This window comes from Mustela putorius, unplaced genomic scaffold (genome assembly GCF_011764305.1).
Source record: "Mustela putorius furo isolate JIRA1106 unplaced genomic scaffold, ASM1176430v1.1 tig00000129_pilon_pilon_pilon, whole genome shotgun sequence".
Taxonomy (NCBI): domain Eukaryota; kingdom Metazoa; phylum Chordata; class Mammalia; order Carnivora; family Mustelidae; genus Mustela; species Mustela putorius.
In genome coordinates this window covers 20,557,139-20,580,064 of record NW_025421290.1, presented here as the reverse complement: position 1 = coordinate 20,580,064, position 22,926 = coordinate 20,557,139, and the positions used below count along the sequence as shown (strand labels likewise).

Here is a 22,926-nt window from a genome sequence, read left to right as displayed (position 1 = left end):
TGTTAGCTGTGGGCTTGTCACGTATGGCCTTTATTTTGTTGAAGTATGTTCCTTTTGTATCCAGTTTGTTGAGATTTTATATAATAAATGGATGTTGAATTTTGTCAAATGCTTTTTTTGCATCTTTTGAGCTGATCATACTGTTTTTACCCTTCATTTTGTTAATGTGGTATATCATGTTGGTTTGTGGATACTGAACTGTCTTTGTGTCCCTTGAGTAAATCTCACTTGAGCATGATGTATGATCCTTTAATGTTTCATTGAATTTGGTTCGATAATTTTGTTGAGGATTTTTGTACCCATGTTCATCAGGGATAGTTTTTGTGGTTTCCTTGTTTTCTTTTGGTATTGCCATATGCTGACTTCATAAAAGTTTGTAAGTGTTCCCTTTCTTATCACAAGCTCTGTCTTTTGTCTGTTTTGTTTATTATGTATCCTAACCACCTAGAAGAGTGCCTTATACATATGAGGTGCTCCATAAATATTTGTTGAATGATTGTATAAGTACTGTGAATTGTTGGGGAGAGACTATTAATAATATATGATTGGGTGTTGAAACTGAGTGTAATCTTATTTTTATTCTGCCACGTTTTTCCACATTTTAATCACTTTTTAAATTTTTCTTAGATTTATTTATTTACTTTAGAGAGAAAACTCACATGATGGGGGAGTATTTTAGACAGACTCCAAGCTGAGCACAAAGCCCAAGGCAGGCCTCAGTCCCACAACCCTGAAGATCATGACCTGAGCTGAAACCAAGAGTCAGGTGCCCTGCCGACTGTGCCGCTGAGGAGCCCTGTCATTACTTGTAAACCGGGTATCCACACCTATTAAAACAAAGGACTGAATAATAGACAAAATATGTTCTTTTTAGGAAGTTTGTATGGCAATGATAGTCTGTTAATATATGTGATTAATTATTAAGCCATTTAATATTATATTAAACACAGCCATAATTTCTAGTTTTAGTTTTGTAGCATCTGAAGTTCTCTCCAGATAAAACCTCAGAATGCTACAAATTATTATCCAGATAATACAGTAAATGCCCCTCATCATGTTTTAGTTTTGATTTCGTAGTGCCTGAATGCAGCTCCAAATGTATTAATGAGTGTTGTAAAATTATTGAAAGCTTGCCATTTTGATTCACTCAAATTTTAGTATGTGTCCACAGGACCCCATTATTTTGGGAAACAGCAAAAATAATCACTATGGATAATCATATGCAACTGGTTGGTGAACACCAATTACTCATTGAGTTAATTTTTCTTTTTTTCTTTTTTTTTTTTAAAGATTTTATTTATTTATTTGACAGACGGAGATCACAAGTAGGCAGAGAAGCAGGCAGAGAGAGGAGGAAGCAGACTCCCCACTGAGCAGAGATCCCGGGACCCTGGGATCATGACCCGAGCCAAAGGCAGAGGCTTTAACCCAGTGAGCCACCCAGCCGCCCCTGAATTAATTTTTCTAATACTTCATATTCTTTGGTGAATTTTGTTTTTGCTCTTAATTCTCTCCCATCTAAGGATTTACTTTTAAAAATAATGGTAGTTACTGTTTATGAAACTCTTAATATGCCTAGCATTTACTAAGTGCTTATTATGTGTGTTATCTTTTAAACCTTTCAGACAACCCTACAAGGTCAGTACTGTTACATTTCTTTCCTGCAGCTAAAGAAAAGGACTTAGAGGGCTCGAATACAGGCCTGTCTTGTTTTGTTGCCCTTTACTTTATTGTACTTTACTTCATGGTGCCTCTCAAATACTGCATTTTTTTACAAATTGAAGATTTGTAGCAACCCTGTGTTGAGCAAATTTGTGATTAGTATCAATATTCCAACAGCATTTGGTCCCTTTGTCTGTCTCACATTCTCACAACACTTCAGACTTAAATTAGGCCAGTTAATAACCCTACCTTGGCCTCTTAGTGTTCAAATGAAAGGAAGAGTTACACATCTCTCACTTTAAATCTAAAGTTCAAAATGATCAAGGAAGGCATATTGTAAGCTGAAATAGGCCAAAAACTTCAATCTCTTCAAAGAATTAGCCAAGTTGTGAACACAAAGGGAAAGGCTTTGAAGAAAATTAAAAGTGCTTCTCCATTGAACACACGAATGATGAGCAAGCAAAACAGCTTTATTGCTGATATGGAGAAAGCTTTGGTGGTCTGAATAAAAAGATCAGACCAGCCACCACCTAATCCAGAGCAAGGCCCTAACTCTTCAATTTTGTGAAGTCTGAGACAGGTAAAGAAGCTGCAGAAGAAGAAAAGTCTGAAACTAGTAGGGGTTGGTTCATGAGGTTTAAAGAAAGAAGCCGTCTCCATAACATCAAAGTGCAGGGTGAAGCTCCAAGTGCTGATGTAAAAGCCACAGCAAGTTATCCAGAAGATCTAGCTAAATAATTAATTAGTATCTCCAGGGTATGCCTGTGCTTTTACCTTCTATATATAGTATGAGATCAGGTAAACTATTGTGGTGTACAAATAGAGGATGTAGGTCCTAGAAATGCCACAGTGGGGCGCCAAAAGCAAATTAACCACATGATCCTGGTGAAACTGAAGTTTTCACCACTGCTCTAATGGGTCAAGGTTAGTCATTCTTGGGAGATAGTAAATGAACCCTCTGATGAGGAAGAGAGGCTGCCACCTTAGTTAAACATTAAGGTAGGCTTTCTCTAGCTGTTTCGGAGCTGACCCTTTCATGATGCCCCCATCCACTGAGTTTGCTAGTTAGTGAGTCTTAGAGTGAGTCACTGCCATGTGACTGTTCTGGGAAGACATGTGGGTTGGGAGATAGTGTTTGAAATGGCTCACTCTTTTTTTTGGTGCCCATTCCTCTCAGCATGCAGTCTTGCAATTTTGTAGTTAACTGTGGTGTTAACTCTAACTCTGTAAAAAAAGGTCTGAACAAGTTTTCTGAAGGCTATTCCCTGGGAGCACAAAAATGTCCCTCAGTGCTATAATATACAGAAGCCTTGGATTGGGAGTCAGGAGACTTGCATTCCAGAATGAGTATCACTACACATTTGCTCTTCCTGTGACCTTAAGAAAGACAGTTTCTCCAGGCTCTAGTTTCCTCAGCTGTAAAATGAGAAGGTTAGATTAGATGATCTCAGAGATTCATTTCCACTCTAACATTCGTGGGTTTCACAATTCTGAGACTTAACGTATAAAGAAGCACCTACTGATAACCTCTCAGTTGGGTAGAGTTCAGCCTCTGAAGGCTGAAGCCTCTGAAGCCAGTTCCTCCCTGGCTTCATCATCAGAAGGGAGAATTTCAGAGGCTTTTTTTTAACCTTAGGATTCCATAAAGGATCTCATAATGTGGTAAAATTCTTAAAATTGTTTTCAAAGGGAGCATATTTCTTTTAAAAATATACAGGCTGTAGAGCACTCCTAAGATAAGGTATGCCTTCTGAAATTAGGTAGAGAGTGGAGTACCCCAGTTCCAAGAAGACTGAGGAACAGAATCAAGGTGAAAGGATGGAGATTCCGTGAGCTGTTCTTTGCTCCCTATTCTTAATTATGTAACCACATTCCTTGAATCATTCTGGAGTTAGCCTCTTAAAAATGCAGATTTTCTTGTCTTTAGCAAAGGAAGAATAAAGAAGGAAACTTTATGACCAACAGTTGTAGAAAAATCAAAGCTAGGAAGGGAATGCACTTACATGTCGAGTGTTTCTTGGATCAGGAGTGGTTGAGTGTGGAGATGTGCCTATTTAGAAGCGTAGTGACACTCAGCGACAGCGTATTACGGAGTAATATGATACCTCTCCATTGAAGTAGCCATTCTTGATTGCAGATATTATTTCACTGCTGGTGTCTGAGAACACCACTCAGGGATAGTGACAGCTGCTTTTGTGTTTATATCAGTTACATCATGGATGGTCAAGATGCAGACCATTTGCCATGGCTGAACTTTCTCCTATTTAAAACAACAACAAACCCTCCGTTTTGTGAGCAGTGTAGAGTAAGAAATAGTTCACTTGCAATGTCTTACGTCTATTAAGGGTATGTCGCATAACAATGGAGGAGGCATAGGAAAGGGTGCATTGTCATTTGCTCTTGCAGGCAGTAGCAACATCTAGGGAACCCTCTGCCAGGTTAACAGTTCTGGAAGCTATGGGATTTATAAAAGAAAAAGTAGATTTATTTCTCTCTTCTAGAGGAGTTTGATCTCCACTTGTGAATATAGAATGTCCATGTCTAGAGTGGTTCATGATCACTTAAAAAGCAGCTGACAGTTGACATGTGATAGATGTTGTTGTGATTAACAGAATGTAAATCCATATAAAGCATTACAGTGATATTATATCTTACATGGGATTGCGTTCAAATGCTTATGATGACAACTAGGATAAAGAAATTAGCCAAGAAAATCTGAGGACAGCATGTTGAATACCCACATGCCATCCCTCCGTAAGCCCAACTCAGCTGTTTTCTTTGGCATTGAATAAAATTGCTCTTTTTTCAGTTGAAGTGCTGGCTTGTATTTAGGAGTCACAATGAATAAAAAGTAACATAGCTTTGAAAGACCATGTCCGCATACACATGATGCAGCATGGATGAACCTTGAGGGTGCTATGCTAAGTAAAATAAGCCAGACACAAAAGGACAAATATTTTACGATTTTATGATACCTAGACTCATCAGATTCATAGATATAGAGAGTAAAATGGTGGTTACCAGAGTTTGGGGGAATAGGAAATGGAGAATTAGTGTTCATTGGGTATGAAGTTTCAGTTTGGGTGGTGAAAAGGTTCTGGAGATGGGGTAGTGTTGATGGTTGCATAACAGTGTGAATGTATTTCTTGCCACTTGGTTGTATACTTAAAAATGGTCAAAATGGTAGATTTTATGTTATATAAATTTTACCAAAATAAAAAAAAGACTGTATCCCCAGATTGTAAAGATAATTCCAAACTCAAATGAACTCAGAAAAACAATGTAAGTAGTGATAACTTTTTGGTAGTAAGTAGGTTGCTTATATGTGGATTTTCAGGAAGAATATTCATTCGGATGCACACATTTTTAGAAATTAAACTGCTCATAAGTAGGGCTAATCTTTGCTTGTTACATATGAAGGGATGACCTGCCTCCTGTTTTATACCTAATAAAGGAGGTCAGGCCTCATTGTGGTTTTGATGTGCATTTCCCTAATGATTAGTGATGTTGAGTATTTTTTCGTATGTCTGTTGGCCGTCTGTAGGTCTTTTTTTTTTTTTTTTTTTTTTAGATTTTATTTGTTTATTTGACAGACAGAGATTACACGTAGACAGAGAGGCAGGCAGAGAGAGAGAGAGGGAAGCAGGCTCCCTGCTGAGCAGAGAGCCTGATGCGGAACTCGATCCCAGGACCCCGGGATCATGACCCGAGCCGAAGGCAGCGGCTTAACCCACTGAGCCACCCAGGCACCCGGCCGTCTGTAGGTCTTCTTTGGAAAAATGTTTATTCAGATCCTTTGCCCATTTTTTAATTGGATTATTTGGGGGTTTTTTGGTGTTGAGTTTTCTAAGTTCTTTATATAGGTCCCAAGGAGACAAAGAATTATTATCCAGGCTTACATGTCGAGTCAACCCCAAGGAAAGGTCCAAAATCTAACTCTGTTTTCACACCAGTGGTTCTCTCTTACACAGATGTTTATTACCGGGTGATACCATGCCAGTACTCCCTTCATCATTTTTGCCATGTCCAAGTACCATTTTTACTGTCACTTAATTGTTTTCTTTATATCAAGTTCTAAAATAAATTTACTTAATATGTAGTTATTTTAAAAGGATATTTGACATTACTGCTTTATTTTTTTTTTTAAGATTTTATTTATTTATTTGACAGAGATCACAAGTAGGCAGAGAGGCAGGCAGAGAGAGGGGGAAAGCAGGCTCCCTGCTGAGCAGAGAGCCTGATGCGGGGCTCCATCCCAGGACCCTGGGATCATGACCTGAGCCGAAGGCAGAGGCTTAACCCACTGAGCCACCCAGGTGCCCCCACATTACTGCTTTAAATGGAAAATCTTTTTTTTAGTTTGAAGTATTTGAGTGTTTATGTAAATTTCAATTCTCCAAATATTGCTATTTACTTAAATTTTTTTTAGAAAGATTTCAATTTTATTTGACAGAGAGTGAAAGTGCAGCAGCAGTAGCAGTAGCTGTAGAGGAAGAGGGAGAAACAGGCTTAGGGAGCCAGATCCCAGGACCCTGGGATCATGACCTGTGCCAAAGGCAGATGCTTAACTGTCTGAGTCACCAAACCACCCCAGATTCTTAAAATTTATTTTTATTTTGGCTTTTTTTGATGTATAATTAACATATAGTGTTGTATTAGTTTCAGGTATACAATATAATGATTCAGTAATTCTATATATTATTCAGTGCTCATCAAGAGAAGTGTACTTAATTCCCTTTATCTATTTCACCCATCCCCCATCTGCTTCCACTTTAGTAACCATCAGTTTGTTCTCTGTGTTTAAGAATCTGGTTTATTCTTTGTCTCTTTTTTATTTTGTTCATTTGTTTCTTGAATTCCAAAATATGAGTGAAATCATATGGTATTTGTCAGGGTGCGTAGGTAGCTCAGTCAGTTAAGCGTTTGCCTTTGGCTCAGGTCATGATTGCCTGGTACTGGAACTGAACCCCAAGTTGGGCTCCCTGCTTAACAGGGAGTCTACTTCTCCTTTTCCCTCTGCCCCTTCCTTCTGCTCATGCATGCACACACTCCTGCTCTCTCTTTCAAATAAAATCTTTAAAAAAAAAATCATACAGTATTTGTCTTTCATTTTGACTTACTTCACTTAACATTATGCCCTCTAAATCTACCCATGTTGTCGCAAATGGTAAGATCTCATTCTTTTGCTTTTTTATGGGTGAATCATATTCCATTTGCATATTCATATACACATACACACACACCCCACATCTTTTTTCTTTTTTTTTGAAAGATTTTATTTATTTGACACAGAGAGATCACAAGTAGGCAGAGAGGCAGGCAGAGAGCCCAATGCGGGACTCGATCCCAGGACCATGAGATCGTGACCTGAGCCAAAGGCAGCGGCTTAACCCACTGAGCCACCCAGGCGCCCCTCCACACACCCCACATCTTAATCCATTTATCTATAGGTGGACACTTGGGTTGCTTCCATATCTTGGTTATTGTAAATAATATTAAACATAGGGGTGCATATGTCTTTTCAAATTAGTGTTTTTGTTTTCTTGGGGTAGTTACCCAGTAGTGGAGTTACTGGATCATATGGTGATTCTATTTTTAATTTTTGAGAAAACTCCGTACTGTTTTCCACAGGGGCTGCATCAGTTTGCATTCCCATGAACAGTGCATGAGGGTTCCTATTTCTTCACATCCTTGCCAACACTTATTGTTTCTTGTGTTTTTCATTTTGTTTTATTTTATTTATTTATTTATTTGACAGACTGAGAGAGAGAGACAGAGAGCAAGCACGATCACGGAGAATGGCAGGCAGGGGAGAAGCAGGCTCCCTGTTCAGCAAGGAGCCTAATGTGGGGCTCCATCCCAGGGTCCTAGGATTGTGACCTGAACCCAAAGGCAGCCGCTTAACTGACTGAGCCACCCAGGCTTCCCTTGTGGTTTTTTTTGGCCATTCTTACAGGTGTAAGGTGATATCTCATTGTGGTTTTGATGTGCATTTCCCTAATGATTAGTGATGTTGAGTATTTTTTCATATGTCTGTTGGCCATCTGTAGGTCTTCTTTGGAAAAATGTTTATTCAGATCCTTTGCCCATTTTTTAAGATTTTATTTATTTGTCAGAGAGAGAGAGTGCGAGAACGAGCATAGGCAGACAGAGTGGCAAGCAGAGACAGAGAGAGAAGCAGGCTCTTCGCTGAGCAAGGAGCCCGATGTGGGACTCGATCCCGGGACACTGGGATCATGACCTGAGCTGAAGGCAGCGGCCCAACCAACCAAGCCGCCCAGGCGTCCCTTTTGCCCATTTTTTAATTGGATTATTTGGGGGGGTTTTTTGGTGTTGAGTTTTCTAAGTTCTTTATATAGTTTGGATATTTACCCCTATTGGATATATCATTTGCAAATTCAGTAGATTGCCTTTTTGTTTTGTTGATGGTTTATTTTGCTGTGTAAAAGCGTTTTCTTTTGGTGTAGTCCCAATAATTTCATTTTGCTTTTGTTTCCCTTGCCTGAGGAAAAACATATCTAGAAAAAATGTTTCTGTGGCTGTTGTAAAAGAAATTATTGCTTATGTTTTCTTCTAGGAGTTTCATGGTTTCAGGTCTCATTTAGGTCTTTATCCATTATATATGTGTATAGTGTAAGAAAGGGGTCCATTTTCATTGTTTTGCATAGAGCTGTCTAGTTTTCCCAGCACCATCTATTGAAGAGACATTTTCCTGTTATATATTCTTGCTCCTTTATTGTAAATTAATTGGTCATGTGAGCATGGGTTTACTTCTGGGCTCTCTCTTCTGTTCCACTGATCTGTATGTTCATTTCTTTGCCAGTACCACACTGTTTTATCACTACAGCTTTATAGTGTATGTTGAAATCTGGGATTATGGTACCTCCAGCTTTGTTGTTCTTTCTTAAGATTACTTTGGCTATTCAGGGTCTTTTGTGATTCTATGTAGATTTTAGTATTATTTGTTTTAGTTTTTATGATGTTATGATACCAAATGCTGTTGGTAGGGTGCCTGGGTGGATCAGTTGGTTAAGTGACTGCCTTTGGCTTGGGTCATGATGATGCCTTAGTCCCCGGATCGAATCCCACATCGGGCTCCCAGCTCAATGGGGAGTCTGCTTCTCCCTCTGACCTTCTCCCCTCTCATGCCCTCTTTCATTCTCTCTCTGAAATAAATAAATTAAATCTTTGGGAAAACAAAAAAAAGCTGTTGGTATTTTGATAGGGATTGCTTTAAATCTGTCAATTGCTTTAAGTAGTGTGGACATTTTAACAATATTTGTTCTTCCAGTCCATTAGCATGGAATATCTTTCTTTTTTTTTTTTTTTTTTTTAAAGATTTTATTTATTTATTTGACAGAGAGAGATTACAGGTAGGTAGAGAGGCTGGCAGAGAGAGAGAGAGAGAGAGAAGCAGGCTCCCCGCCGAGCAGAGAGCCCGATGTGGGACTCGATCCCAGGACCCCGAGATCATGACCCGAGCCGAAGGCAGCGGCTTAAACCACTGAGCCACCCAGGCGCCCTGGAATATCTTTCTGATTCAGTTTCTTTTATCAGTGTTTTATAGTTGTCAGAATACAGATCCTTCACATTGTTGGTTAAGTTTATTTCTAGGTATTTTATTATTTTTGGTATGATTGTAAATGGGATTGTTTTCTTAATTTCTCTTTCCGCTACTTCATTATTAATGTACAGAAATGCAACAGACTTTTGTACATTAATTTTGTTTTTTATGACTTCATTGAATTCATTCATTCTGGTAGTGTTTTCCGCTACTTCATTATTAATGTACAGAAATGCAACAGACTTTTGTACATTAATTTTGTTTTTTATGACTTCATTGAATTCATTCATTCTGGTAGTTTTTTGCTGGAGTCTTTAGAGTTTTCTGTATATATAATCATGTCATCTGCAAATAGGGAATGTTTTACTTCTTCCCTACCAGTTTGTGTGCCTTTTATTTCATTTTGTCTGATTCCTGCAACTAACACTTATGGTACTTTGTTGAATAAAAGTGCTAAGGGGGGGGCATTTTTTTTTTTTTTTAAGATTTTATTTATTTTTTTGACAGACAGAGATCACAAGTAGGTAGAGAGGCAGGCAGAGAGAGAGGAAGGGAAGCAGGCTCTCTGGCAAGCAGAGAGCCAGACACCGAGCTTGATCCCAGGACTCTGGGATCATGACCTGAGCCAAAGTCAAAGGCTTTAACCCACTGAGCCACCCTGGTGCCCCAAGATATCTTTGTATATCTTTGTCTTGTTTCCCCTTCTTAAAGGAAAAGCTCTGTTTTTCCCCATTGAGTATGATGTTGTGGATTTTTCATATATGGCCTTTATTATGGTGAGATATGCTCTCTTTAAACCAACTTTGTTGAGAGTTTATCATGAACAGATGTTGTACTTTGTCAGATACTTTTCCTTCATCTACTAAGGTGATAATAATGGTTTTTTATTCTTTCTGTTAATTGATGTGATACATCACATTGATTCATTTGCAAATACTGAACCATTGTTGAATCCCTGGAATAAAGCCCACTTGATTGTGGTGAGTGACTTTTTTAAGGTATTGTTGGATATGGATTGCTAATATTTTGGTGAGGATTTTTACATCTATGTTCATCAGGGAAATTGGCCTGTAGTTTTTATTGTTGTTGTGTCTTACCTTTTAATATCAGGGTTATGCTGGATTAGAATGGATTTAGAAGTTTTCCTTCCTTTTCTATTTTTTTGGAATAGTTTGAGAAGAATAGGCAGTAGCTACTCTGTACATGTTAGATAGAATTTGCCTGTGGAGCTCTCAGGTCCTGGACTTTTGTTTGTTGGGAGTTTGTTGATTACTGATTCAATATATATGCTGGTAATCAGTCTGTTCAGTTTTTATTTATTCCTGTTTCAGTTTTAGTGATCTATATGTTTCTAGGAATTTATCCATTTCTTCTAGGCTTTCCAGTTTTTTGGCATATAGTTTTTCATAATCTTATAATTGTATATCTTGGTGTTGGTTATTTCTTCTTTCTCATTTATGATTTTGAGTCCTTTCTATTTTTTTCTTAAGTCTGGGTAGAGGTTTATCAGTTTTATTGAGTTTTATTTACCCCCAAAGAACCAGCTCCTGGTTTCATTGATCTCTTCTGTTGGTTTTTGTTTCTGTCATTTATTTATGCTCTAATCTTTATTATTTCTTTCCTTCTGCTGGTTTTAGGTTTTATTTCTTGTTCTTTTTCTAGCTCCTTTAGGTGTAAGGCACGCCATTGTTTTTGAGGTTTTGTTTGGTTTGTTTTTATCTCCGTTCCATTTATTTCTGTGCTAATCTTTATTATATCCTTTCTTCTACTGGCTTTGGACTTTGTTCTTTCCCTTGGTCCTTTAGGTGTAACGTTAGATTATTTCTTTGAGAGTGTTCTTATTTCTTGAGGTAGGCCTGTATTGCTTTAAACTCCCCTCTTAGAACAGTTTTTGCTGCATCCCAACAATTTTGGACCATTGTGTTGGTCTCTATGTACTTTTAAAAAAATTCCAGTATAGTCGACATACAGTGTTTTATTAGTTTCAGGTGTACAATATAGTGATTCAGCAATTCTGTACATTATTCAGTGCTTATCATGATAAGTGTCCTCCTAATACCCTTCACCTATTTTCCCCTTCCTCCCTTACCTCTGAAAAAGACCAGTTTGTTCTCTGTATTTAAGCATCTGGGGTTTTTTCTTTTATTTTTTTTCTTGTTTCTTTGTTTTTAAATATTGTATTTATTTATTTGACAGAGAGGAGAGATCACTAGTAGGCAGAGAGGCAGGCAGAGAGAGAGGAACATGAGAGAAAGAGAGAGAGAGAGAGAGAGAGGAAGGGAAACAGGCTCCCTGCTGAGCAGAGAGCCCAATGTGGGGCTCGATCCCAGGACCCTGAGATCATGACCTGAGCTGAAGGCAGAGGCTTAACCCACTGAGCCAGCCAAGTGCCCCTTCCTGTTTGTTTTTGTTTCTTAAATTCCACATATGAGTGAAGTCATACGGTGTTAAGTCTTCCTCCAGCGGACTTATTTCACTTAGCATTACACCCCTAGATCCATGTATGTTGTTGCAAATGGCAAGATTTTATCCTTTTTTTTTTTTTTTTTAAAGATTTTATTTGTTTATTTGACAGACAGAGATCACAAGTAGACAGAGAGGCAGGCAGAGAGAGAGGGGGAAGCAGGCTCCTTGCTGAGCAGAGAGCCCGATACGGGACTCGATCCCAGGACCCTGGGACCATGACCTGAGCCGAAGGCAGCGGCTTAACCCACTGAGCCACCCAGGTGCCCCGATTTTATTCTTTTTTATGGCTGAGTAATAGCCGTGTGTTTGTGTTTTGAGTAATAGCCGTGTGTTTGTGATTGTGTGTGAGACATATCTTATCCATTCATCTGGGATAGACACTTGGGCTGCATCCATGTTTTTTGGCTACTGTAAATAATGCTGCAGTAAACATAGGGGTGCATATATCTTTTTGAGTCAGTGTTTCTGTTTTCTTTGGGCAATTAGTAGTTGATTTACTGGGTCATAGGGTAGCTCTATTTTTTATTTTTTGAGGAACCTCCATACTGTTTTCCACAGTGGCTGCACCAGTTTGCATTCCCACCAGCAGCATATCAGGGTTCCTTTTTCTCCACATCCTTGCCAATACTTGTGTCTTCATGCATTTTTTTTGATGTCTTGTTTTCTTGGTTGACCCATTCATTGTTCAGTAGCATGTCATTTAGCCTCTATATATGTGTTCTTTCCAATTTTTTCTATGATTGATTCCTAGTTTTGTACCATTGTGTTCAGAAAAGATGCATGATAGAATTTCAGTCTTTTTAAATTTACTGAGACTTGTTCTGTGGCTAGTATGTGATCTATCCTGGAGACTATTCCATGTACACTTGAATGTGTATTGCAGTGTTTTTGGATGGAATGATATATATATCTATTCAGTGGAAAATCTTTCAAACCTACCTAAGTGATCAGAAAAATACAGTGAAGGCAGAACAGTGTTGTTTTAGTTAAGTGTTACTGCTTGGCAGCTGAAGCTTCTTCTTTTTGTTTAAAGAAGAAATTAGTAGTTTTAGGTATTAAAGACATACTAGTCAATTAAACATATAAAGACAAAATGACAAGTTAAAGGATTGAAACAGAATTGAAAGGGGAATGACTCACTGTGTGTGTCAGTGGTATTTGCATCATTTTACATATTACCATAAGTGGGTATGGCCAAGAAATATGTACCATGCCATGCACTCTCCCAGCAAGCAGAGTAGGTGAGTTTTGAATTTGTTTTGCAGAGAAGCAGTTGATAAGGGTTAATATAGAGAAGTGTTTTATAGTGGAGGTAAGAGTGGGGACAAGGAGCCACCTGGGTGACTCAGTCGTTGGGAGTCTGCCTTCAGCTCAGGTCATGATCCCAGGGTCCTGGGATCAAGCCCCGCATTGGGCTCCCTGCTCAGTGGGAAGCCTGCTTCCCAATACTGATTTCAAAGAATCAGTATTGCTAAACATTCTTGTTGATGAAGGTGTGCATGATCCTTCTAGGGGACAATTAATTGACAGTGGTTAACTTAGACCTCTACTGTTTCTTAGTAGGAGAATACTAACCTTTGGGGCCAGATAATTGTCATGCAGGAGTGTCCCAAGCATGGATATTTTTTGTTCCCTGAGTACTAAATTCCGTTCATAATACCTACCCTTTCCCTTCCCCCATCATCATGTTAACAAGTTCCAGTGCATTTCTAAATGCTTTTTACAGGTGACTAGGTGGCTCAATCTTAAGGTTAAGCATTCAACTCTTGATTTTGGCTTTGGTCATGATCTCAGGATCATGAGATACAGCCCCATGCCACATCGTCCTTGTGCTAGATGTGGTATCTGCTTAAGATTCTTTCTCTCCCTCTCCCCTTCCTTCTCCGTACCCCCATCAGCTCACATGTACTTGTGCTAAAAAAAATTGTAAAAAAAAAAGTCCTTTTTAGAGATGATTAAGTACTACTAGCCCCATCAGGGGAGAGTTGGGCTGTTTATTCTAAGCAGAGGGAATGACCTCTAAATATATGAATAGAGGACTTAGCACTTAAAACTTGTCTCTCTTTTCTAGAAGAGAAGAAGAAGCTGATCAGAGATTTTGATGAAAAGCAACAAGAAGCAAATGAAACGGTGAGTACAGGGAACAAAGCCTTACTTCTTCTATCTGGAATTAGTCTTTTCTAGAAGTAATGCTTATTACCTGATCACAGATTAACTGTTCCTATCTATTGATCTTGATTTTGATTATTTCTTACTAAATGAGGCCATTGGTGACGTACGTGATGAGGGAATTTGACAAACAGAAATGGATAAAGCTTGTATACTCTCTTAAAATGAGTCTTTGATGATATGAGTTAGTAAGGGCATTCTCAAACCTTTACCTGGGTGGTCTTCTAAAATTTCATTTAGGGGCACCTGGGTGCCTCAGTCTTCTAAGCGTGGTTTCATCTGGGTTCATGATCTCATGGGCCATGGGATTGGACTGTATCAGTCTCTGTACTCAGCAGGGAGTCTGCTTTAAAATTCTCTCCCTCTGCTCCCCCCACATGCACACACTCTAGAATGAATAAATAAATCTTTTAAAAAAAATTGTGGGGACGCCTGGGTGGCTCAGTTGGTTAAGCAGCTGCCTTTGGCTCAAGTCATGATCCCAGCGTCCTGGGATTGAGTCCCACATCGGGCTTCTTGCTTGGCAGGGAGCCTGCTTCTCCCTCTGCCTCTGTCTGCCTGTGCTTGCTCTCGCTTCTCTATGACAAATAAATAAAATCTTAAAAAAAAAAAAAAAATTGTGGGTCCCTGGGTGGTTCAGTCAGTCAAGCATCAGCCTTTGTCTCATGGTATCAGGGTCCTGGGATTGAGCCCTGTGCAGGGCTCCCTGCTCAGCGGGGAGTCATCTTCTCCCTCTGCACCATCCCCATCTCTCTCTCAGATAAATACAATCTTTAAAAAAAATAAAAAATAAAATTTCATTTAAAAATCTGGCCATTGGGGCACCTGGGTAGCTTAGCTGGGTATCCAACTTTTGATTTCAGGTCAGTTATGATCTTAGAGTCATGGCATCAAGTCCCAGTTGTCTCGTGCTGGGCATGGAGCCTGCTTGGGATTGTCTCTTTCCCAGTGGCCCTCTCTGACATTCCCCCCTGCTTACTCTTTCTCTCTCAAAAATAAAAAGCTGGCCATTAAAATCAGTTATTCTTGGGGCACCTGGGTGGCTCAGTGGATTAAAGCCTCTGCCTTTGGTTCAGGTCATGATCTCAGGGTCCTGGGATTGAGCCCCACGCCAGGCTTTCCGCTCAGCAGGGAGCCTGCTTCCCTTTTTCTCTCTCTATGCCTGCCTCTCTGCCTACTTGTGATCTCTGTCTGTCAAATAAATAAATAAAATAATAGAATAAAATCAGTTATTCTTCTTGTTAAACTTAACTAAATCACCAAAAAAATGTACCTCAGAAGTGGTTGTAGCCACATTCCCTTTTGTTTTAAAAGACATCTGTAAAGACATTAGCAAAATTAACCAATCCAACTCTGGTCATCCCAAGCAGATGAAAATAATTTATGGCCTCTTGTGAACATGTGTGGGTGTTACATTTTACTTACCCAATAAAATAGGAATCTGATTTGGACCATTGGTTATCCACATGGAGACAAATGACTAGTTTTCAGAAAGAAGAGGGAAAAAGAATGCCAGACCCCCTATCATTTGTAGTATAGTAGACTTCAAAGTGCTTCATGATAGCACTTGAACCATAACAAACAAATTGGTATACTGAAAAGGGAATTTGGAGATTTGTGGAATCTTGAGCAGATTTCTTCAATTCTTACATATGAAATAGAAGTAGTAAGTATCTCCTACCTTATTGAGGACAGGGGAAAGATTAAATGCGGATTAAATAAGATAATGTATATAAAAATATATAATAGGAAGTAAGATCCTTGTTTTTTTCACTCATTCATCACATACTTTCTGAATGCCTGTTCTCTGCATGCTAGGCACTATGCCAGGCACTCAGAGAAAAGAGGTCGACATGTCACGTGTGATCCCTGCCTTCGTGGAACACAGGGTTGAATACTTATTTGCAGTTGTCCGTGGTTCTGTTAGTCCGAACTAGGCATAAGCCCAGATGAGGGAGAAAAGTACCCAGCCCATCTATTCTCTACTTTCTCCCTTCCTAGCTGGCAGAGATGGAAGAGGAACTACGTTATGCACCCCTCTCTTTCCGTAACCCTATGATGTCTAAACTCCGAACCTACCGGAAGGACCTTGCCAAACTCCATCGGGAAGTGAGAAGCACCCCTTTGACAGCCACACCTGGGGGCCGAGGAGACATGAAATATGGCTCATACGCTGTAGAGAATGAGCACTTGGTAAGCTTCAATTGTTTTTTTCCCCTTAAGGGCCTGTGGCACAAAGATTAGTCATGTTGTATAGTCTTGTTCTTCCCACCTGTTTCCTGCATCCAACTCCCCTTTGTCTCTTGGGTAACCATCTCTACTCTATTTAATGCAGATCTTTCCAATCCATGCTTATTTAGATTTCTTAGTATATTTTAATGTACTAGTACTTGGTACTTAGTGGAAGAATACAAGTGTTTCCTATTCTTAGTATCCGGATTTTGTATTCTGCCCCATTGATCCAGTTTTTCACTTACACTCCAAAAATTCAGTTAGGTTTTTAATTTATCCGGAGTATTGTTACAGATTAACCCTAGCTGTCCTTTACATTATATCAAGATGGCCCAAGACCAGAGACCTAGTAGAGAAGGCAGGAAGCTTCTCAGGCGGGTGCTAAGAGCTCACTTAGTTGTAATGGAAAGTAAGCCATAGTGCCTTTCTAGACTCCACTGTTCTGATTTATAAAATTAGATGGACAGAATTGAAAATCTATATTTTGAAACTATCTAGAGAAGCTTGATAAAGGAATACAAGTTTACAAAGATTATATGTGATGTGTTGCATTTGGAATTAACACTCCACTGCACAAAGTATAAATGGCCTGGCAAGTGGTTTGGCAAATAGTGTGGGAGAGAGGTGGATGGGGCCCCACTACTACAGACTGCACATATGTAGAAAGGCTAATAGCGCAGCGTTAAACAATTGTTTCATGATGCATCCTGATTGTGATTATGAAGACATTCAGATGATACTGGTCTGATATTACTTATGTCAAAACTAGAGGGAATGATAGAAACTCTTCAGAATTCAGTTGTGAAGAGAGACTGGGAAATGGCAGTCAGATGAAGCTTGTTAAAGTAAGATGAGAGGTATAATGTGACTTTGGGTGTTTGTTACCAAAAATCAACAGTAACCCCCAAAAAGGGGAGATAAAAACCAAACAATAATTTGCTTTAGAATTACTAGTTTCAGAAATTATAAAGACAATTTAGATATACATACGACTCTCATGGCATTATTGTTCCAAACCTGAGGTTGATTTATATGATCTTACTACTCTTCAGTCTAATTAGTTAAAAATCCCCATCTTTTACTTGAAAAAAAAAAAAATCCTTATTCCTGCTTCTTTTAAGCTAAAGTTAACTGGGGTTTATTTCAGTGTCATGCAGTGGTTCTGTCGTCCACTGATGTGTATGCCAAATATGAAAAGACTAGTTACTTATCTGAAAACTCAGTATTTTGGTTTCTTGATGGTGGTATCTAGTGCGAGGAGTCACCTGTTTAGTAATAGGCCCTGTGAACCAACCCCTTTGTGAATGTGTAAGTGCTTTGAATAGTGAAGAACTTACCCATTTGTCAGTGGTCAATTCTGACTGACAAGGGCTACTTCTGTCATCTTGCCTGCTGTGCTTGGGATTATAGGTGAAGTAAAACTTTGGCAGGGATTTAGAAAATTAGGGCACTTGGGAAATGAGGGCGGCTTATGGACCCAGATCCTCCTTCCCTGAGAGCAGTCACCATTGTGGCAACTTCAGAGTTTTGTTTTGTTTGGTCTGAGGTGAAATTCTTTTTGGGTTTCCAAGACTGTAATTGCTTAAGTGTCTTCCAAAATGCAGTAGTGTTTCAGACTTCTAAGTGAATTCTGTATGTGCTGCATATGAATAGCTTATTCATGGTCACTCAATCCTCAGTACTGGTCAGGTGGAAATCTTCAGTGAATTAATCTAGTTCTAGGCTGTGGAGTTAAGTTGGTTGGTTTGTTGCTCTGTCAACAGTTACAGGCTGTATGCATATTCGGATAGCTCCTGCACCCCAAACTTGGGCCACTGCCTCTCAGTTGTTGTTGGTCCACAAGTCAGTTCGAATTCATCACCGATTCAGGGAAAGTGCTTTTCTTCCCTCACATTTAAGTATAACAAGCAGTGGCATGGGAGGTATGTGATCTTGTATTGGATTCTAATAATCTTATAGTTAGCATTTTAAAGTCTTAAAAGTAATGAAAATCACTGCATGCACTATATCCCCTCTTACATCAGAAGGGTCACAAGGAATGTGCTGGTAAATGAATTTAACATTTCTCTTCCTTTCCGGTTCCTGTCAGAACCGGTTACAGTCTCAAAGGGCATTGCTTCTACAAGGCACAGACAGCCTGAACCGGGCCACACAGAGCATTGAGCGTTCTCATCGGATTGCCACAGAGACTGACCAGATTGGCTCAGAAATCATAGAAGAGCTGGGGGAACAACGTGAACAGTTGGAACGTACTAAGAATAGGGTAAGTCTGAGCAGATAGGGGAAAGTAGGTGGGCCCTTTATATCCTGATGCCTTGCCACTGTTAGAAGCTATAGTAGTTCAGAATTCAGGGTCAGGACCTCTTAGATGCTTACACTTTTCTCAGCTGAGAGATTTATCTTAAAAATAATTTTACCCCTTGGATTTAGAGGTCACTGGAGGCCAAAAAAAGACTGAAGAAACCCAGTTTCTGCATTTATGGAAGATTGTCAACTCTTAAGATTGTAGCCACTCTGTCCTTCAATTCCTAGATTACCAACCTGAGATTTTTCTCATATTAATCTATCTATAATGGGATATTATCCTGTTCTTGTGAAAGCACCATCCACTTAAACAATCCTAGTTTTTTTGTCCTTTAGATTCAAGGCTATTTTCCACATGTCATAAAATAGTACTGCTGACAGTTTAGAGGTTCAGTCCTGGACTATAACTCTATTGTTACCCAAGGTAAGCTAGATCGCTGTGGGAAGAAAACGGGAAATAACTATATCAAGGCCTCTGAAAAACATCTCCTTCCTCCCTTTCCATACACCTGCATAGGAATTTAAAAAAATAGTACAACTTGCCAATAGAATGTTATATTCTTAACATTATGAAGCCAATACAAATTAAAGAACAGATACTATTGGCAAGACTTGGATGACTTCCTCCATGTGGGAATTGGAGAAGATCTCCTCATATATCCTAAGAGTTGCAGTTCTCCATTCTTAATCAGAATGATGCCTTTGCCTCCTCAGTAAAAATTCACAACCACTGAATTCAAGGTATACTGTAGAGAAGGCATCTTGTTTACCGACTAGGTGGTTTTAACACATCAGATGGATTGGTTGAATTTAAAAAGGCAAGGAACAAGCTGAGCGATCAGCTTACTTATGGCCACTGGGGAATGGAACAGATGGCAGATGGCATCTGTTGAAATATCCCCCAGCAATCTAGATATTAACAGGCAACCAAAAGGAAGTAATTTTTTAAAAAGCTTTTAGAAGAATGATCCCTTTCACAATTCAATGTATCTGTAAAAGGGGTAAAGAAAAAAGAACCAGATCCCAAAAGTGGAAATCCACCAGCCTGCAAAAACAAAACCTCAAGAAGCTCCCCTGGAGTTTGGCTGATGAAATTCAAATCTGAAGTTTCCTCACAGTTACCGACGGAGGTACACTTGAAGCCTTTTTCTGTTTTGAGTAGCTAAGGTGAAGAATCAGTTTGGTCCCAGGAGTTCCCCAAGGTAACCTTTGAGTTACCTTGAGGTATAATAATTGAGATATAATAATTCCTAAGATATATAGAGATATAATAATACCTAAGCCTACTTACTGAGTACTCGAGTACCTTGTCCTTTCCAATTTTTCTACATATATATTCAGAGGCCATCATTCAAATTGGTTTGATGGAATTTTTCACACACACCCTTTAATGCCCACGGTCAGTTTAGGAACCTTCAAGTTCTACAGTATATACTTTAGCAGGGGGAAATAATTGCTATTTTCTCTTCCCAGCTGGTAAACACAAGTGAAAACTTGAGCAAAAGTCGAAAGATTCTTCGTTCAATGTCCAGAAAGTAAGTTTGTTTTCTTTTTTTTAATATTTTATTTGACAGAGAGGGAACATGACAGTGAGAGAGGGAACACAAGCAGGGGGAGTTGGAGAGGGGGGAAGCAGGTTCCCTGCTGATCAGAGAGCCCGATGTGGGGCTCAAACCCAGGACCCTGGGATCATGACCTGAGCTGAATGAAGATGCTTAATGACAGAGCCACCCAGGCGCCCCCAGAAAGTAATTTTAAAAATAGAGTTAAGAGGGGCGCCTGGGTGGCTCAGTCAGTTAGGTTAAGCATCTGCCTTCGGCTCAGGTCATGATCCCAGGGTCCTGGGATGGAGCCCCAGGGATGGGATGGAGCTGAGCAGGGGGTCTGCTTCACCCTTTCCCTCTGCTCCTTTAAAAAATAAAAAAGTATATGCTGCTCTGACTTGAGTAGTGAGAAATTTGTCCACTTTTAATCCCAGCTTATATTTTTCAGAGCACATGGGACTCATGGAGTTTTATAGTCCTTGAAGTATATTTGTATAAACTTGGTTAGAAAAAAACTTTTTACTGCTACTGCTTACTACTTGCTTTTGGCTCTGCTTGTCCTTCATGGTAGTCAGCCTCTTCCTTATCAGGGAGTTCTGTCCTGTTAGCAAAAAGTCAACTTTTAAAAAACAAAAACAAAAAACCCTAAAATGGGTAGTTAGTATACACAAAACTATATCTAAGCCATGGAATTAGTAAGAGTGAGATTTTCCTAAACAATGGTAAATGCCTTGTCAAACAAAAGGAAACCTTCAATTTAGAGTTAACATGAGAACCAGAGATGACATTCTTTGTTAACAAAAGAGTAAATTTTTGAAGCTTTTATACTACCTTTATAAAGATGTTCATTTGGGTTGATGGAGGAAGAATAGTTAGCAGTATTGTATTTCTGCTTTTTTGAAATATGATTCAACCTGATTTCCAAAATATTTTTCAGGGCACTCCATTGGTTGAGCGTGCAACTCTTGATCTTGGGATTGTGAGTTTGGGCCCCATAATGGGTGTGGAGCCCACTTAAAAAAAAAAAAAAAAAAACTTTTCTGGAAGGAGCTATTTATAAAAATATATATTAAATATGAAAAAGTGAGATTTTTAATTTAAGTAATCTCTAGATCCTGTGTGGGGTTTGAACTCATGACCCCAAGATCAAGAGTTGCATCCTCTTCCAACTGAGCCAGCCAGGTACCCCTAGAAAACCCGTTTTTAAATTGAGGAATTAACTACTATTTGAACATATTTTAAAATGAAGAATCCATTTTTATGTGTTGGTATCTGTTATCATCTGTTATCCCAATCATCAGTATTTCTGTGAGGTAGTGTTACCCTTTTTTTTTTTTTAAGATTTTATTTATTTGATAGAGAGCACAAGTAGGCAGAGAGAGAGGAGGAAGCAGGCTCCCCACTGAGCAGAGAGCCCGATGCAGGGCTCAATCCCAGGACCCTGGGATCATGACCCAAGCCGAAGGCAGAGGCTTTAACCCACTGAGCCACCCAGGCGCCCCGAGGTAGTGTTACCCTTAAGTTAAACTGAAAAAAGCTTTCAAGTTGGCACTTACCAGCTAAAGAACTGCTAAGTGGCTATGTGATTAAAAAAAAAAAAAAAAAAATTCAGTGTGCCTCACAGTATATCCAGCAGCCCTGGCTACAGCGTCAAACCTCTAAGTATTATGAAGAGAAAGAAATAAGGTCATCCACATTTCTGACTGTTCCTACTTTGCTTCTCTTTGTAGAGTGACAACCAACAAGCTGCTACTTTCCATTGTCATCATACTGGAGCTGGCCATCCTAGGGGGCCTGGTGTACTACAAATTCTTTCACAAGCACTGAACTTCCTAGAGGGAAGGGTTTGTGGACCAGAACTTTGACCCTGTGATTGAATGGTGTTAAAGATGGGGAATAAGCATAGTGCTGCTCTGAGGTAATGGTTCGAGGATGCCCTGTGTAGCCAGACCGTGGGAGGTGGGAGGGAAAACAAAAAACCGCATAACTGTGAAGGAACAGCAACAAGACCAGTATGATATACCAACGTAATAAATGCTGTTTATGACGTCTTTAAATTTACATAGTATTCCAACATATTAATACTCTGTGAACTGCAAAAAGAAAAAACAAACTTACAGTAGTAGTATTGGTCACCAAAATGGAGGGGGAAAGGAAACTTTACAGTTGTAAGAATGCACAGATGTTCTCATTAAGGCAGTATTGACCCAGGTGACCATTTAGTATGTCTCCTCAAATGCCTCATAATTCTGGAATGTCTTTCCTGACAAACATGTCAGGACACAAAATTTCCTAAATTCTCACACGTTCTTCCCTTTCTGATTCATCTGGTGAACTGGGAGTAGGAAGTTGGTCATAGACAATGTGCCCTCCCTCTCTTGTCTGACCAAAACTTGAAGCAATCACATCCACTGCCAGGCTAGCTGTAGCCTTGGCCTCTTCCTCTGAAGCCGCCAACTGAGGATTGACTTCAACAAGATCCAGTGCTGACAGCAACCCTGAAAGAACAAAATATGACAGAACCTCAGAAGCTACCCTAGCTGCTACTTTCAGGGTAGTAGAGGGTCATCCCACTAGACAGAACAAGCCAAAGTAAAAAGTCATTTTCTACTATTAAAATTACACACTGTCAGGAAGCCTTATACCTACCTCGTCTTGGGCAGGAAGTTCAAACACTGTATACTAGAGTAAGATTACAATTTATCATCCCTGTTCAACCAACTTAATAGGCATAGCTGTCACGCTGTCTGGATAAGGAAAGAGCTTGTGGGGAAGAGGTAGACAAGGATTTTCCCACCTACATGGGAAAATGTGTGCCATGTCCAGTATTACTAGGAACCTTCCAGATGTCCGTCTATAGCTGTATGAAGAGATCATCTTCCCTCTTTTGAGCCATCCCATTTTTTAACTCCTTGCTCTCTTAAGGCACCCCACATGCCCTAGGTGTAGTCATTAGTGCATCTCGTGGTCTTTTTTTTTTTTTTT

The 22,926-nt window shown here is 39.4% G+C and overlaps 2 protein-coding genes across 3 annotated transcripts in view; one reads left to right on the top strand and one right to left on the bottom strand.

Annotated features, from left to right (window-relative positions):
- Positions 1–22,002, top strand: part of VTI1B (vesicle transport through interaction with t-SNAREs 1B) — a 30,079-nt gene extending 8,077 nt beyond the window's left edge. The window contains exons 2-6 of the mRNA XM_004738992.3: positions 13,764–13,822; positions 15,863–16,054; positions 18,183–18,356; positions 19,871–19,932; positions 21,672–22,002. Coding sequence (XP_004739049.1) covers positions 13,764–13,822; positions 15,863–16,054; positions 18,183–18,356; positions 19,871–19,932; positions 21,672–21,768 — 584 coding nt within the window. The 3' untranslated portion in view covers positions 21,769–22,002. The remainder of the gene's footprint in view (positions 1–13,763; positions 13,823–15,862; positions 16,055–18,182; positions 18,357–19,870; positions 19,933–21,671) is intronic.
- The window catches only part of ARG2 (arginase 2), a 31,447-nt gene continuing 30,482 nt past the window's right edge, over positions 21,962–22,926 (bottom strand). For both annotated transcript variants that reach the window (XM_013057376.2, XM_004738993.2), the window contains exon 8: positions 21,962–22,439. In XM_013057376.2, coding sequence (XP_012912830.1) covers positions 22,234–22,439 — 206 coding nt within the window. In that variant the 3' untranslated portion in view covers positions 21,962–22,233. The remainder of the gene's footprint in view (positions 22,440–22,926) is intronic.